This window comes from Canis lupus, chromosome 6 (assembly GCF_011100685.1).
Source record: "Canis lupus familiaris isolate Mischka breed German Shepherd chromosome 6, alternate assembly UU_Cfam_GSD_1.0, whole genome shotgun sequence".
NCBI lineage: Eukaryota > Metazoa > Chordata > Mammalia > Carnivora > Canidae > Canis > Canis lupus.
Window position 1 is genome coordinate 30690305 of NC_049227.1, and position 16624 is coordinate 30706928.

Genomic DNA, 16624 nt, shown 5'->3' on the forward strand with positions numbered 1-16624 from the left:
TAGATTCAACCTCTCCACGTGCTACTTGCAGAGAACACGCAGGATGCGAACAGTGAACTGATAACACTTCTCATTGCTGGCTCTGGATTATTTGTTCATAAAATGACCTTGACTTTTTTATTGGATTTTAATTTGATATTACAAAGAAGTACTCCCAAGGAACCCCTCCCTTATTAAATACATGCACTCATTTGCATATGTATGCATATACACGGTCCAAGTCTGAGGCTCCTCAAAGTCTCTCTCCTGAGACCATTTCTCTGGCAAGATGGCTTTAGCAACTGCTCTCCTGGAAAATATCTTAAGAGGCTTTTACTGTATTAAAGAGAAACACAAATGTGTGATGTATAATGAGCCCAATTTCACTCTTCTTCTCGCTTAATACATTAAGTATCAGGACTATTTACACAGTGGTTGGCAGAGTGTCAAACGAGAAACAAGCATGAGTTTACGGCTTCATTCAGTTGGAGCTTCTTTTTTTTCTCCCAAATTTGCATTGTCTTCTGGATTCTCTTTCACATGATGGAATTTTTGGTAGAATCTCCAGAGACTTTGCATCTCCCCTGAGAGAGCTATCGTCGCAGGTTCCTTTGTGCATTACCACCTCCCAGATTTGGGTGTGGCTTTCTGGGGCTGGGTGACCAGGGTGCAGGGGGCACAGGGGCATCAGCAGCCATGTGACTCCGTCCCTGATGGGAGCTACAGGACCTTGGGCAGGATGTTTACAGCCTCTGCGCCCGGCTTCCCCATCTCGAAGATATTTTATATGGGACCCGACAAGAATACCACAGTGCAAGAATGAATACAAAGCCCCCACTGTGCACACGCCCGGCACATGGTGGTTGGTATTCCTGTGCACAGAAACGCAGACGTGGAGGGTTCTGGAAGGGCCACCTGTGTCAGGCTCGTCTGCTGCATCCTCTGTGAGGAGGACGTGCTCCTGCTGGCTTGCTCTGCCTCACTGCCAGCCTAGGCACCCCCTTAACAAACACGTCCGCAGCACTGATCCAATGCGGATGCTGTTGTGAGTTCTTTACAGATGCTACCACTGTAAGTCCTTCTATAACACTAGAGGGAAGTGGTATCTGGAGGAGAAACTGAGGCAGAGAACTATCAAATAACTTGCCCGAGGCCATACAGTTAGTGAAGCAAGAGGAACCTTTTTCTTTCTAGGTTTGATTCTCAGAGTTGGCAAAGTCTTGTTGAATAAATAAATGGGCAGGAGTAACTACCCCTCCATCCATGTAGATTTACAAGGAAAGTTCCTATAAGCCTCCCGGTTGACCATGAGGGCATCATCCCCTAGCTGTGTAAGTGGTACCTCAGTCAGCATGGGGTGGGTGGGGATGGTGGGTCAGCAGTGGAGAGGCAGAGTTCTACACCACCGAGGTCGAGGAAGGGCCTTACGGCAGTCAAAGTCCACCATAGGGCAAGGGTTAAGTCATCTACATTCATCCGCCCTCCGTGGTACTCCACAGCAGATCCCCGTGTGCTGGGGGAAGGTGAGGGCTTTGGCACTGTCTGCCTGGGCCCACATATCACCTTGACACTGCCTAGCAAGATGGCCTTGGTCAAGTCACTTGGCCTCCCTGTGCCTCCCTCCCCCCATTTACAAAGTCACAGTAATAGTTCCCTTATTACAGGCAAGGAAAGAGAGGTGTGAGGCAGGCAGAAACAGCCCCCCCTCTCGTTTTCCACCCCCCAATCCCTGTGAATACGCTGTCTCACAGGGCAAAGGAGACTCTGCAGAGCTGATTCAGTTAAGGGTCCTCAGATGGGAAGGTCATCCTGGGTTACCTGAGTACGCCCCATCCAATCCCATTCCTTCAGACAAGATTGGACGGGTCAGGGTGGTATGGCTGTAGACTAATCCCACCCCTTCAAAGCGGAGAATCTTTCCCCACTGGTCAGAGATGTGACCAGGCAAGGACGGTCACAGAGTTACAACACTGAAGAGGAAGGAAGAGCCAAGGGATGTGGGAAGCCTCCAGAAGCTGGAAAAGGCAAGGAAAGGAATTCTCCCTGAGAGCCTCGAGAAAGAAATGCAGCCCTTGCTGACACCTTGACTTCAACCCCGTGATGATGATGTTGACTTCTGGCCTCCTCAACTGTAACTTAATAAATGTGTATTGCTTAAAGTCACTAGGTTTGTGGTTATTTCCTAAGGCAACCACACAAAGCTAACACAGGGCACACTGAAGGAAAGGCCGGCCCCTGAATTGACCTGCCGGCCTGCTGAGCACTTCGCCCCCTGCCCAAGGCGGCGGCGCTCACGGCCCCCTCCAGAGTGCACTAGGAACCCTCGGTTCCCCAAGATCACAGGACTCTTCCATGAGAACTGACACAATGGGCTTTGCCCCACGAGGCCGTGAACTTCGTGAGGGTAGAGACCTTCCGTTAAGCCCCCTGACATCTAACATGACATCCTGGCGTTCCAGAAGTGTTTCTAAATGGAAAAAATTAAGCGGCTCCTACACTCTTCCAAATCGCTGCTTGTTCCCAACATTGCAAGTACCTTCTGCTGGGGGCCTGGTGCCCCCACGGCTGCATCTAAATCTGTGCCTCTCCAGCCGCAAAGGTGCTTTCCATGGCTCAGTGAGCACCGGTGGGCTCCTCTGGCACTGGTGTATGTGTTTTTAATGAGGATTTTAATGCATAATTTCCCCAACAAGTTGAATTATCTGCGGCTCCAGGGAAAGTGATTTGCCTTGCCTTAATGCCAAATGAACTTTCAGAGACTGACTCCATTATCCTAAGAAGAAATGACAGCCTCTCAAATCTCTCACTGAGCAATAATGCAGACTTGGGAGTAGCGTCATCAAAAACAAGTTTTTCTCCTAACCCCTCATGCTGGCGAAGTCCATTTGGACGGGGAGCTTGCCAGGTGACTCCCCCCAGATTGCTAGAGGGCCACCTTTCCCATCCATAAAGGTTTGCCAGCCTCTGGCCCATTCTACAAAAAACACATTCATTCCAAGTGGAGTGAGAGCAACCTCCCAAGTCACCCTCAAAATTATTCCACCCACTTTGGGAATTCAGATTTTTTGAATTTGTGCCGAGACCCAGTGATGTGAAGAAGAAAGTAACAGGGAAATTTTCCCACTTAATGCTTGTTCACTTATTCCTTAATTCAGGCCATGAGTCTCTCTGGGGTGCCAGGTGCTATTCTAGGAGCTGGGGAGAGAGCAGGGAACAGGCCAAGACCCTGCTATCATGAGCTTCCATTCCAGGGCAGAGACAACACTACTCAAGGTCACAACCCAATCACTTGAATTAATGGTACATGGCGGGAGAGAATTCATGCAGACAAAGGATCAGGGGTTGGAAGGTGACCAAAGGGGCAGCACTGACGAGGGTGGTCGGGAAAGGCTGCCCTAGGGGTGGAATTCGAGCTGAGGTCTGATGAACCACAGGAGCCGTCCACACAGAGATGAGGGGGAAGCCAATCCAGACAGAGGGAACAGCAGGAGCAAAGTCCACAAGGTAAGAACAGCATGGAAGCCTTAGGTCGTCAGTGTACTAGGTGTAAGGGGGAAGAGGGTGGGGCAGGAGATAAGGTAGGAGAGGAAGCGGGGGACAGATCAGGGGACATCTGGAAGGCCATAAAGAGTCTCGAATTTAACTGCCATGGGCACCACTGGCGTTGGGGGGCAGGCTTCATCAACAATGACGCCATGTAATCTATGTTGTATAAACCTCATTGTGGCTATACCATAGGGAATGGAGGAGTGGGCAAGCAAGAGTGGAAAAGGTGCAGATGCCCACACCAGGAAGGACCAGGCGTGGGCTGGGAAAACTGAAACAGGATGAAGGGAAGCACCTGAACTGGGACTCATGGAGGGAAACCACAGGACTCAGTGTGCCAGTCTTGAACTGGTAGAGCTGTGCTCTCCTGTTATCCACACCCTGCTCAGAAATGTGGCTCAAGAGAAGTGCCACCCCTGGGGGGGTCAAGGGAGCAGACTGAAAAAATTCTAGTTCTCCAGGGCACATGGTAGCAGTGGACTCCTTTGCTCCCCTGGCATTAAGCACAGCTCAGTAACTGGCTTTGGCCAATGAAAGAGGAGTGGAATTAACATGTTTCACATCTGGGCAGAAGATTTAAGAGCCAGTGTGTCTGATTTGCCCCTATCCTTGGTCTCCTGAGGAGAGCCAAAAATACACCTTGGTTGGCTAAGACTGTCAAGATCATGGATTTGTTACTCCAGCTTAACCAAGACTATCTTGATAGATACAAGCGCCATGGCTGTGCTATTTCAAATTTAATAAGTAACTTTAATATACAACTATTGTGGCTTGCTTGACTCAGCTACCAAGGAATACACTTCATCAAGTGGTAGACTGATAATCAGGAAACTACCTTAACATGATTTAGGCCTGATGTGGCACCTGAAGGCATGTGGAGCTCTAGTGAGTACTCTGGGTATGAACAGCTGCACATACGCATGGCATACTAAGACCAAAGAAATTCCTTGCTAAAGACAAATGCTGTATCCACGACTATTCAACGTGCTATTTATCAATTAAAGTTCAAACTTGGAGGTGCCTGAGTATATCAGTCAGTTAAGCATCTCACTCTTGGTTGTGGCTCAGGTCATGATTTCACGGGTCGTGAAAATTAACCCTGTGTCGGGCTCAGTGGGGAGACTGCCTGAGATTCTCTCCCTCAGCCCCTCTCACGTACTTACTTGCTCACTCTCTTCTCTCTCAAATATATAAATAAAATGTTTAAGTCAGAACTATCATCATAAAGATGATATTTTAATTCTACAACTGGCAGATAACCAACAACGGTGGCAGTGTTAGGCAAATACCTAGAAATTCAGGCTAGAAAGATACTCATATGACAAATTTGAAAAAAATAAACTGTGGCTAGTATTTTCTTGAATAGTGTCCAGGTCTGTGGATTCTGGATTGAATCATTTAATGGATCTAAGGCTTACAGGAGTAAGGGACATGTAACTCAATCCACAAAGAAGTCATGTCTTCGTACTTTAATGGTGTTAAGTGGTAAGTGAGACATTCTCGAAGTGATCCAATCAAGGAAAAGATGCTGACACAGTTGATTTTTCTGGACCAATTTAGAATGAAAATGAACTAGAAAACTTGCCCTCGGGGTATGAAGGCAGGTATCTTGAGCCTGTAGGCCCATTTGGGACCAGTGCAGACTTTGTCTCTTGACAGACATCATCAGTAGCCTTTGCTGGATGCTGCAATCCTGCATGCTGATTTAATCTGCCTTTGAAAATCCGATAAACCCTCCAACCTGTTCTGGGCAGCAGCCAAAGTATACTTAAGGGAAGGGAGTATGTCTTAGCCAAACGCACAGGGAGAGAGGGAATCAAAGTAAAGTCATGGCCAACCAGCCAATTCGAAGGCCAAGACAAGAGATGGAGGCCCCATGACTGCTCAGGAGCTGTCAGGTTCCTGAGCAACAGAGGAAACTATCAGGCCTGCCCTGACCATGGGGAAAAGGACCCACAATCTAGTGAAGAACCAGCCATCCAGGGCATCTGTACAACTCCATCACTGGGCCAGGCCCACCAAGATGTTACCTTTAATTCCCAAAAGCCCTTTTATTCCCAACAGGATTGCACTGGGTATGGGGGCAGGGGGGGTCGGGGACAGTGCCCTATTGACACATATTTCACAGGGCAAAAGCCCACTGCTGCTCAGAGTCAGTCCCAAGATTGACAAGGATAGGAGAATGTGACGCAGGACTGGGGATGACCCACCTCAGAGGGGGAAGTCAGGGCAGTCCCTGCTCCTGGGAGGTGGTGTCAGTAGGTTTGTCTTGTCTTAAATAAGTTTGGAATAACTCCAAGGCTTGCCCTGAGATCCAAGGTGGGGAGGGTGTCGGTTTGGTCTGCAGAGAAAGAATGTGGCAACATGAGGCCCCCAACGATGCCTAATCCCAGAACCTGAGAATATTTTACCTTACATGGCAAAAGTGACTTTGCAGATGTGTTAAGAATCCTGAGACAGAATATTGTTGTGGATTATCGGGGTGAGCCCACTGTCATCGTGAGGGTCCTTATAAGAGGGAGAGAAGTCACAGAAGGAGATGGGACCATGTGACAGAAGGTGAGGTCACAGTCATGTGATTGCTGGCTCTGGAGACACAGGAGGCCACATGCTAAGGAAAGGATTCTCCTCTGGAGCCTCCATAAAGAACTAACCTTGCTGACACCTTGATTTCAGCCCAGCCAGACGGATGGATTCTGGATTTCCAACCTCCAGAACTCTAAGATAATCAATTTGTGTGTTTAGACCATTAAATGGGTGCCAGTGTGGTAGGGCAGCTGCAGGAAGCAAACACACAACAGATTTCACCACGTGAATACCCCTGATTCAGCTTTGTGCTCACTTCCCGTAGTGACATACAGACAAGCCGAGCTCCCCAAAGAAGGTGTCATGGAAAGGCTGCTTCTGTATAATGCTTGCTTCAAATGAGAGTATCTTATAATGGTAATACGTTAGTTAGGCAGAATTTTGCTTTATGACATTTTAAGACATTCTGGATGGGTCCCAAGATTTGTATGAGCTTGCAAGTCATTAGATTAAATCAGTATATAATTTTTCCCCTCTTTTCATAAGAATTATTGTCCTTCTTGCTATGAGCAAGTGTAGAATTTCTCAGTCTTCCATTTTTATGGGTTCAACTCCACTTATCTTCAGAAAAAAATGGAATGACACATTTATTTGAGGCCTCAGATAAACCTGCTTTGTAACTGTTTAAATTAAGATCTAACAGACCCTGACGTGATCAGGTTTCTAATCTGGTTGAAGCACAAAAATCCATGAACATGTAAACAGAACAGTCAGTAATAGTTTTCCCTGCGGAACTCCCAAGGGTTGGGAATGGTTATGGAAACCCTTGCACCAGTTTTCTGCGAGGAAGATTCAAGAAGACCCTAACTAGGGGCCTCTTTCAAGGGAGAGACTAGGACTCACCATATATGGAATCTGCCTCACAACCCTGTCAATGTGATAGCACTGTGGTCATCATGCTTCCTCGTGCATCAGCACCACACAAACTGAAACCCAGGTTTCTGGGCCCCAGCCCCAGAGCAGATACTTCCGTAGGTCTGAGGTGGGGCCTGGGAATTGGGATTTCTAACGAGTTCCAGGTGATGCTGCTACTGCTGTCAGGGACCACACTCTGAGAACCACGGGAGTACAGGGATCCCCCTTCTAACAAGGCCCAGCTTCTGACCTGTCCTCAATAGGGTCATGACCTTACCTCCTCCAGCTGAACTGTCCCTGCCAAGCTAGTTGATATACTGTAATCATGCACCTGTCACCGTTTCCTACCAGAGTGGAAGCCAGGGGTTCTCCAGCTTGGCTGCATGCCGGAGCCACCTGGAGACGTCTGAAATTCCTCAGGACCCCTGACTCACTCCAGACCTTAAACCCTAAGGGGAGTGGGGACTACAGGTCTCAGAAGCTTTTAAAGCTCCCCATGTGATTCTAAGTGTAGCCAAGACAGAGAACTGCTGCTCTAAGCTAATGTGAGGGATGACAAAATGAGGCCAATGGGCTGAGGCAGATGATGCGAAGCCCCACACGAGGCCCAGGCCTGTCCTCCTGGCCCTGGGCTCCAATCCCCCGCCCCACGATACATAATGGTGTTCAGTAAACACCTGCTGGATGAACACCAGCAACCTCATGGAGTGTTAGCACCTCCTTTCTCCAACGTGCCTGGATGAATACCTGGAAACAAATTATGTCATTATCAGTTCTTAGCCTTCAAAAGGGAAGTAACCCTATACCAAAAGAAGCTCCTCCGAGAAAGCTTTATTGGGAATATGCCCCACATTCATGAGTCCAAATAAGCATCATGACAACTATGGATAAAAACCAGAAATCATTTTTTTGGGTCCAGAACAGGGGTCAGCAAACTATGACGCATCAGCCAAATTGAGCTGCCATCTATTCTTATGAATAAAGTTTTATTGGCACACGGCCATGCCCATCTGTGCTCACACCGTCTGTGGCTGCTTTCACACGACAATGACACAGTTGAGTATTTTCAGCTAAGGTCATATGCTCCACAAAGTCAAAAATAGTTCCTCTCTGGCCCTTTAATGGAACACGTTTGCCGACCTCTGCCCTAGAGAATGAAGAGGACGTACACAAAACAGAACATGTTTGTCTTTAAGGGATGGAATTATGAGTGTTTTCTTGGTTCCTCTTTTTCCTTACATAAGCCAACTTCTGAGTCCTACATCTACAGAAGCGTGTGTGCATCAGGCACTCCTGTGTGAGCTGCCTGGTCCCCGCGGTGACAGTACCTTGTTTCCAATGGCCTTTTTGGGTGGGAAGCTGTAGCCCCTCACTTGAGGGTATTTGTTCTGCAACTTGTGGTGCAAACTCCTAAACTCTGTGTACCGCCGATAGACATTCCATTCATCGTCTTTTATCCGGATGTAGACCTGACAAGGAAGGGGAAAGAGAAAGAAAATGTAAATCTCTCTTCAAGCTCTTGTTACAGGGGCACCTGGGTGGCTCAGCTGGTTAGGAGTCTTGATTTCAGCTCAGGTCGTGATCTCGGGGTCATGGGATCCAGCCCCATGTCGGGCTCTGCACTCAGCATGGAGTCTGCTGGGGATTTACTCTCCTTCTGCCTCTGCCCCTTTCTAGAATCAATCAATCTTAAAAAACAAACAAACAAACATCTCTGATTACAAAGGGGTGGGACTGTGGTTATGCTCCACCCACAAGAGCCAGCCTTGTAAGAGCAGGGGCCACATCTATCTCCCAAGCCACCGGATGCCCAGGGCTCAACAGAGAAGGGCTTCTATGGTACTGAGTCAACAAAGAGGCACATGAAAGAATAAATCAGGCAGGTTATGGGAACACCACACTACATATCATTTCCCAGTATCAGCAGAGATAAACAGGCCAACTGATCGCAAAGACGGTCATCAGACTTCCGTCACATGCATACTGTAGCAGTGACAGATTGCTGGCTATGCATTTCCTCATCTGTAAGATGGAGCTGATTAATGGCACCTTCTACCAAGGAACATTTGGGCACGTAAGCAGCGCAGCTATGCCTGGGATCACACGGACCACCACACAGAGGAAGTGGAAATCAATCTGGGGAAGGAGGGACAGGCTGGAGTGAACATCAACCTAACTGGATGGAAGGTCATGTCCAGATGGGATAAGGACCAGCATAAAACTTATTTACTTTGAATCAAGATGGGACTTCTAGAGACCATTCTGGGGGAACACAAGGTAAGAACCATTTCTTTAGGTTTTTAAAGGCCCCCAACACCCTCCACAGCAATTACATCTCAGGGGAAAACAGAAGTGGGAGAGAGATCGATGCGTTTTAAAAAATTATACAAGAACAGCCCAGAGAGTAAAGTTCTCAATGATAAATAGCTACTATAATCTGCAATCAGTAAATGCCAATACGTATCTTAAAAACCTCTGACATAATAAAAATAGGCATCTATGAAATGAGTGATAATTCTGCCTCTATGTGAAAACCACCCAGTATTCCCAAATGCAGACGTCATATACCTGAACTTTGGTAAAACAGCCATCAAAGTCTCTTGTAATATTCTTGTGAACAAGATCAAGGACAGATGATTTAAACAATAGAGCTGCAATTAACGGCCAGAACTTTCCAAGGGAATAGGATAGAGAAACAGAGACCTGTCTAGTTTGAAGCCTCCAAGCTAGAAGAGATGGTAAATATACTGGATGACACATATCAAGTGATCTCAACTGGCATGAGGAATGAATCTAATCCAATATGATGAAATTCAAAAAGATCAGTGTCAGGTTTTACAATAAAATCCAGAAAACCAACACCAAAAGTTAAGAGATGGGGAAATACGGCACAGGGGTGGCCTGTGGGACAAAGACTTATAGACTTTAGTAAATATGAGCTAAGGAAATAACATGGGAGAGCCACCAAAAACAAAACAAAACAAAAAAAAAAAAAGCCCTATGTCGTCTTCAGACCTCATGAAAATGTGTATGTTAACTTCTGGGATAAATGAGTTGAAAACCTGCTCTTGCTCTATTCTAAATTGACCAACCAACACAGTTGGGTTTTGGTTGCCATCTACTAAAAGGATGACCTGCAATATGTTCAGAAAGGCCCAGATCACTTGCTACTCAAAGGGCTTTCCATGGACCAGCACCAGGTGGAAAGATGTTAGAAAGGCATCGTCTCAGGCTCCACCCTCAATGATCTGCTCAGAACAAGAACCCAAGTGGTTCCACACGCTGTAAATCTGAGAACCATGGGCCCCATGAGAGGATCTGCAGCCAAATTATCACAAAGAAGGCAGGCAATGAAGGGGTGACCATGTGAGCCTCAGGTAGAGAGGGAAGAGACCTTGGAGAAAAGACCAAGATGATGTGTTCTGAATAACCTCAGGAAGCAGACTTCCAGCAGATACACAGTAGAGGAAGACAAAAGAGGAAAAAACTGCCGAGAGGGAAAGGTTTATCTCAAAAGGCTGCTTGGCACTGGGTGTCCAAGCAGTGGCATGATGATTGATAGGACTATTATCCTGATGATATAAGTATTTGATTTGTAAGAGTGACACATACATTAGACCCCAGAAGATCTGGAAGAGCCTGGCTAGTTGTAGAGAAAAGGGACTTCAGGCTTTCTTAATCTCTATAAATTGAGACATGATCAATCAACAAATAAACCCAGTGGGGCTCAGGGGCACTTTAATGCAGTGCATTTGGGGCATTCATTGGGTCCTCCTGCGTCACAATAAGTGCTCATTGCCCACCCAGTCTCTATTTCCTCCTAGTATTTCTGGGGACAGCAAGATGTTCAGGAAAAAACAACAGCAACAAAAAACAACTACATTTTCCTGTCTGCCTTGCAGGAAAGAGTAGCTAATGGGATGTAAGCAAAAACTTCACTGGGGCTTCTAAGGAAGCCCTTAGGAGAGATCTGACTCTACCAACAGTACCTTTTTACCCTTCTCCCTCCCTCCCTCCTTCCTTCCTTTCTCAAAGACATGATAACTGGAGCTCCAGCAGTCATTTTGTGATCATGAGATAACCTTGATTATGAAGAAGATAGACGGGACTAAGGGTCTCTGATGTCATTATGAAGCCACCACACCAATTACTAGACTTTCTATTGTAAAAAAAATTTTTTTTTTCACAAAAGAGAAATATTTGTCTTGAATTTATTCAAGCTTACTGTTTTAGAGGTCTTTGTCCTGGTGGCTGAATGCAGCTTCAACCTGCCACATCCCGAATGGACTGTCTGCCTGTAGTGTATTGTTTCACAAATCCAAGTACCCCCTGGAGAACGGCAAGTTCAACTGCTTGTCTGATCATCATGCATGAGGTTAATTACCTAGCTCAGGAGAGGTACACTACACCCCATGAGCCAAATCCAACCACATCTATTTGTTTACCTATTGTTTATAGCTGCTTTTGAAGTATAATGGCAGAACTGAGCAGTTCCAACAAAGACCATATGGCCTGCAAAGCTGAAAATATTTATTTTCTGGCCCTTTACAAAAAACACTTTGCCAACCCCTGATCTAGATACTCAATACTCATTACTGTTACTTTCCCACAGACATATCCAAGATCTGGTGTGGAAAGGAGCAGTGCTTTCCAAATATTACCAGCCTCTGGCTAGGATGCATTAACCATCTGGGACCCAGGAATCTGTAGTGTTTCAAAGCTTCCCTACCTAGTGATTCTTTTTTTTTTTTTTTTTTTTTTTTTTTTTTTAATGATTCTGATAGGTAGATGTTGTGGTCTGAATATTTATGTTCCCCTAGATTTTGTATGTTGAAATCCTAACCCCTGACATGACGGTGTGAGGAGATGGGCCTTTTGGAGGTCATTAGGTCATGGGAGTGGAGCCCTCATGAATGGGATTAGCGCCCTTAGAAAAGAGACACCCCCCCCCCCCTCAGAGCTCCTTGGCCCCTTCTGACATGTGAGGACACAGTGAGAAGATGATGTTTACGGGCACCTGGGTGGCTCAGCCAGTTAGGCGTCTACCTTTGGCTAAGGTCATAATCCCTGGGTCCTGGGATGAAGTCCCACATGAGGCTCCCTGCTCAGTGGTGAGCTTGCTTCTCCTTCTCCTCCCTTCTTGTGCTCTCTTATTTCTTTCTCTCAAATAAATAAATAAAACCTTTAAACAAACAAACAAACAAACAAACAAGATCTGTCTGTGGATCGGAGAGTGGGTTCTCACCACTGCTGATGCTTTCATCCTGATCCCCAGGCTCCAGACTGTGAGGCATAAACCCCTCAGTCTACAGTGGCTTGTTACAGCAGAATGAACGGACTAAGAGTGGGCCATTTGGGAACCCCTGAGGTAAAGCCCAGACTGAGGGTGTCAGACAAACGATGCCTCCTCTCTGACTATAGGTTTCCTCACCTATAATATGGAACTGATTGATAGCACCTCCTCCTAAGGTGGTGCCGGGGCACTTGGACACACAAGCAGTGTGCCCGGGATGACACAGGCCACCACAGAGAGGAAGTGGAAATCAATCTGGGGAAGGAGGGAGGAGTCAGAGTTGGCATCAAGCCAACTGGATGGAAGGTCACATCCAGATGGGATAAGCACAACTGGAGCACAAAACTTTAGTTTCATCAAGATGGGACTGGAGAGACCATTCTGGAGGTACACAATCTAAGGGTTGTTTTGTCAGCTTTTTACAGGCCCCAACACCTTCCAGAAATACACAGCAACTACACAGCAAGGGAGAACAGGAAGAGATCAGTGCATTTTTAAAAATCGCATGAGTCAAGAAGAGCCTAAAAGAGTAAAATCTCCAATGACTGACAGCTAGTATGATCTGCAAGCAGTGAGTGTCAATGCACATCTTAAAAGCCTCTAACATAATGACAAAACAGGCATCTCTAACGTGAGAGAGAAACTGTGACTGTGTTCTTCCTAACATAGTCAAGAGCCAATGGCTTCATTCCACGAAAGTGCAGAGTCCCTGTTTCTCTGACAACTCCTTCTTGGTCTTCCACGTGGGCATCTCCTCTTCCCCCCATGCCAGAGATGGAGGTTCTCACTCGCTGTCCTCTTCTTCCCTACATGAGCAACCAACTTTGGTCTGTGCACTTCATTTTTAGGTCAAATCTGTATCTCTAGTTTGGACCGCTCCTATGAACTCCAGACCCAGACTTGATAAGGCTCATCATGTCTGCATCTGAACCCATGATCTGCACTACAAATCTGTTCCTCTCTCTTCCTGGGACCTTGCTCCCTTGGTGAATGGACCAGAGTTGTTTGAGCCAGAAACCTGGGTCTCACCCTTGACCAGTCCTGTTCTTTCATCCACAGGGCCAAGTACTGAACAACAGGCCTGCCAACCCATCCCCAGAGTTAACCCTGCCTCTGCTTGGGCCACAGCAACAGGACTCTAGTTGCTCCTCTGGCCACCCATTTTCCCCTATGCAATTTATTTCCATCTTCCTCTTCAAATTCCTTCAGTGGCTGTCCATGCAGGATGCGCATACACCAAAGATAGTTTTAGAGTAGGTACGGCGGGCAGCCTGCGTGGGCTTGGACAACTCTTACACCGTTGCACTATCTTACTGTAGACTCCACCACATGCTCTGGCAAAGCAGGATGGTGCCAATTTGCCTGCATTTCTTTTAAAGATTTCATCTATTTCAGAGAGAGAGAGAGCCAGAGAGAGAGTGAGTGTGCACCATGAGCAGAGGGGAGGGGCAGAGGAAGAGGGAGAAGCAGACTCCTCCCTGAGCAGGAAGCCCAATGTGGGGCTTGATCCCAGGATCCTGAGATCATGACCTGAGCCAAAGGCAGATGTTTAATTGGACTGAGCCACCCAGGCACTCCTTGCCTCCATTCTTTAAAATATTCTAAGAAATATGTGATTAGACCAAACATCCTATGTTAAAGCCTCTCCTGACCTTCCAACCTTCTCCTTGTTGTATCTCCTGCTCAGGAGGAACAGTAGGCATTCAACAACTCAGGAGGAAGAGTCTCAGAAATCATTAGTTCAACCCTTCTTTGTACAAGTCATAGGATTTATCTGACAAATACCCCCATGCCATCCAGTGGCTTGTGGGGAACCACATGCACTGAGGAAAAGAGTAGACCCCTGACAACAGGCAAAACCCCAGGCATGAGGACTGGGCCGGGCACAGGATCTGACATCATTGTCATCGTCCTCCTCCTCATCATCATCATTTGATCACTGAAGATGTGCAGTGCCTGAGGGTGGTGAAGAGCAGACTGCAACCAAGCTCCCTGAACCACATCCTGGCTCTGCCACATACTTGCTGTGTGTCTTTGAGAAAGTCACCAAATGCCTCTGTGCCCTGCTTCCTCCTTTGAGAAATGAGGACAGTAACATTATGCCCCTCAGTGGGTCTCAGCAGAATTGAGTTCACACATGTCACAGGCCTGATACACAGAAGACGCCAAGTGCATATTCATAAATAAACGAAAATATAAACCTATTGGCGAGGTTTCCAGTAGGAAAGTGACAAAGGTTTGGATGTTGGAAGTCTCTGCTCTTCCAATCAGCTGTAACATTCACCCTCTCCAGTGGTCTGCCTGGTGGAGACTGGGCTGTGCTGAGACGTCAGCACATCCACACCCAGCCCGGAAACTGCAGTGGCATCCCGGAAGTCCCATACCTCCTCCACCCACCAGCTAACTGCTTCTTTCCAGGTCTCAGTTTATTCAACTGAGAAGTGGGTATCAAATAGTAATAAAAAGACGCCGAAAAGCATGCATAAAAAATGCCTGGCATCCCTAGTCAACTGCTGCTCCTGTCATTATCATCATCACCAAAACCATGACATTCTGCAAGCTTTAAGCAGCACTGGCATCAAAGTCTCGTCTGTCTTGGCTTTATAATCTTTAAGGTTCTTGCTTGGTAAAGAATAGTTATGTGAATTACCACTCAGTCTTAGACCTAGAGCTTAGAACAAATTATGGTATAGGTCGCTGAAAATTTTAAACAGAAATACAGAATTTAGTGCTTCTCCCCTAAAGAGCTCCACAAATACGTATTTCCTGGGAGCACAACAGAGACTGGATGACATGGCCCCTCCTGGCCATTGTGTGTGCTCCCTGCTTCTTCTGGGCCTCATTTCCTTGTGTGTAAAATGCAGGGGTAGGACAAGATGGCCTCTTCACAGTCCTCAAGTTTCTTTCCTCTGAGTTGTCAGGTGATTTATAAACTCTTCCCAGCCACGTCCCACTACCATCTCACTCTGGAGACCAAGGGCTTCATGGAACCAGGCAGGAGGCCTGACCTGAACTCAACCTTGGATGGTCTCATATTCAAGGGGAAAACCAACAGCAGAACCATCCTTGTGGCCTCTTTCTTCAAAGCTCAGTTGTCTGAGAGTCACCTCATTAGGCTGAGAGTGTGCCTCCCATGAACACTGGGGTGTGAGAACAGACACTGGGGAGCTACCTGTGGAGAGGATTCTAGATGCTTCCATCAAGATTGGTGACTGTACTCACCCCTGCCTCTGCCAGCATCATTAGACAAAGGTGGAAAGTGGCCAATGGGTACTTCTGGCACCACCTTTACTATCTGGAGGCCACTGGATCATGAAGGGGGAGGAGACAGCCATGGAGCCTGTAGGTCATGCACCCATTCTCCATTTCTGCTGTTGTCTGGACATTGGTCAAATCCTACTGTCCTCGGTTGGCAGTCAAAGTTATGAGGCTCTAGGAGAAATTCAGCAAGAGTGGAAGACCAGACCCAAGGGAGTAAAATTTTTTTTCAGAACTCCAATAAAATATAATTAACTCCAAGGCTACCACTCGCCATCTCTGAAGCACCTACTATGCAGTGGGTCCTGTGCCAGGCGCTCCACAGGACTCACCTTCCATCCTCATCTGGATCCTCAAGGCAGATGGTGAACATGCCCCTTGTACAGACGCGGACATGGGCTCAGTGAAGGTGTGTCACTTGCCTGGGAGAATGCCACTAAGGCCTGGCACTCTCTACCACAGCACAAGGCCCCCCAGGATCCCAGGAACTCTGAGCCAGCAGTGCTGGCAGCTGGGAATAGTAGCTGTAAGGAAGGCCCCTGCTTAATACCTCTGTGGCCTAAATGCCCCTTTCCTGGAAAGATCATATGTCCTCAGACAGTCCCTTTGGTACCACATGCTCTAATCACGTGTCTTCTCACATCCCCTCCTTTGGGAATCTAGTGCCATCCGAATTGCCAGAACTACCTCAACGGTCCATCATCAATAGCAGTGCTTTTAGCATCCACAGTCGGAAAACTTTCTCTGTAAATTAAGTTGTCCTTGAATTACACTTAACCAAATTGTGCATTTATTTCACTGAAAAATTAAAAGCGCTTATGTCCAAAATTGTTAGGATTTTCATTTTTATTTTAAGGGCTCCCCCCTCCCAAATTAAGTTTGATAGGCTTCAATTCCTTCTGCTCGAGCCATAAAGATAATAATTCCTTGGAGAAATAACAAGAATTGACCTCTTCCAGCAAAAGCAAGCTCCCTTCTAAAACAAGCAATAAAAAGCCACTTCAAGCGCAATCTCCTCGACTCAGCAAAAGAAAAATAAAATAGGAAGGTAATATCTGCAGTTGGGAATCAGGACAAACCCTCTCTTCTCTGTTTTGAGAGGAAGTT

The 16624-nt window shown here is 46.8% G+C and overlaps 1 protein-coding gene across 7 annotated transcripts in view; it reads right to left on the minus strand.

The window, feature by feature from the left end:
• Positions 1-16624, minus strand: part of SNX29 (sorting nexin 29) — a 528683-nt gene that overhangs the window by 91362 nt on the left and 420697 nt on the right. For 6 of the 7 annotated variants that reach the window (XM_038540328.1, XM_038540324.1, XM_038540323.1 and 3 more), the window contains exon 19: positions 8295-8435. In XM_038540328.1, the coding sequence (XP_038396256.1) occupies positions 8295-8435 (141 nt within the window). Of the gene's footprint in view, positions 1-5735; positions 5867-8294; positions 8436-16624 lie in introns of all 7 variants that reach the window. The other variant, XM_038540329.1, reaches the window with a different exon arrangement.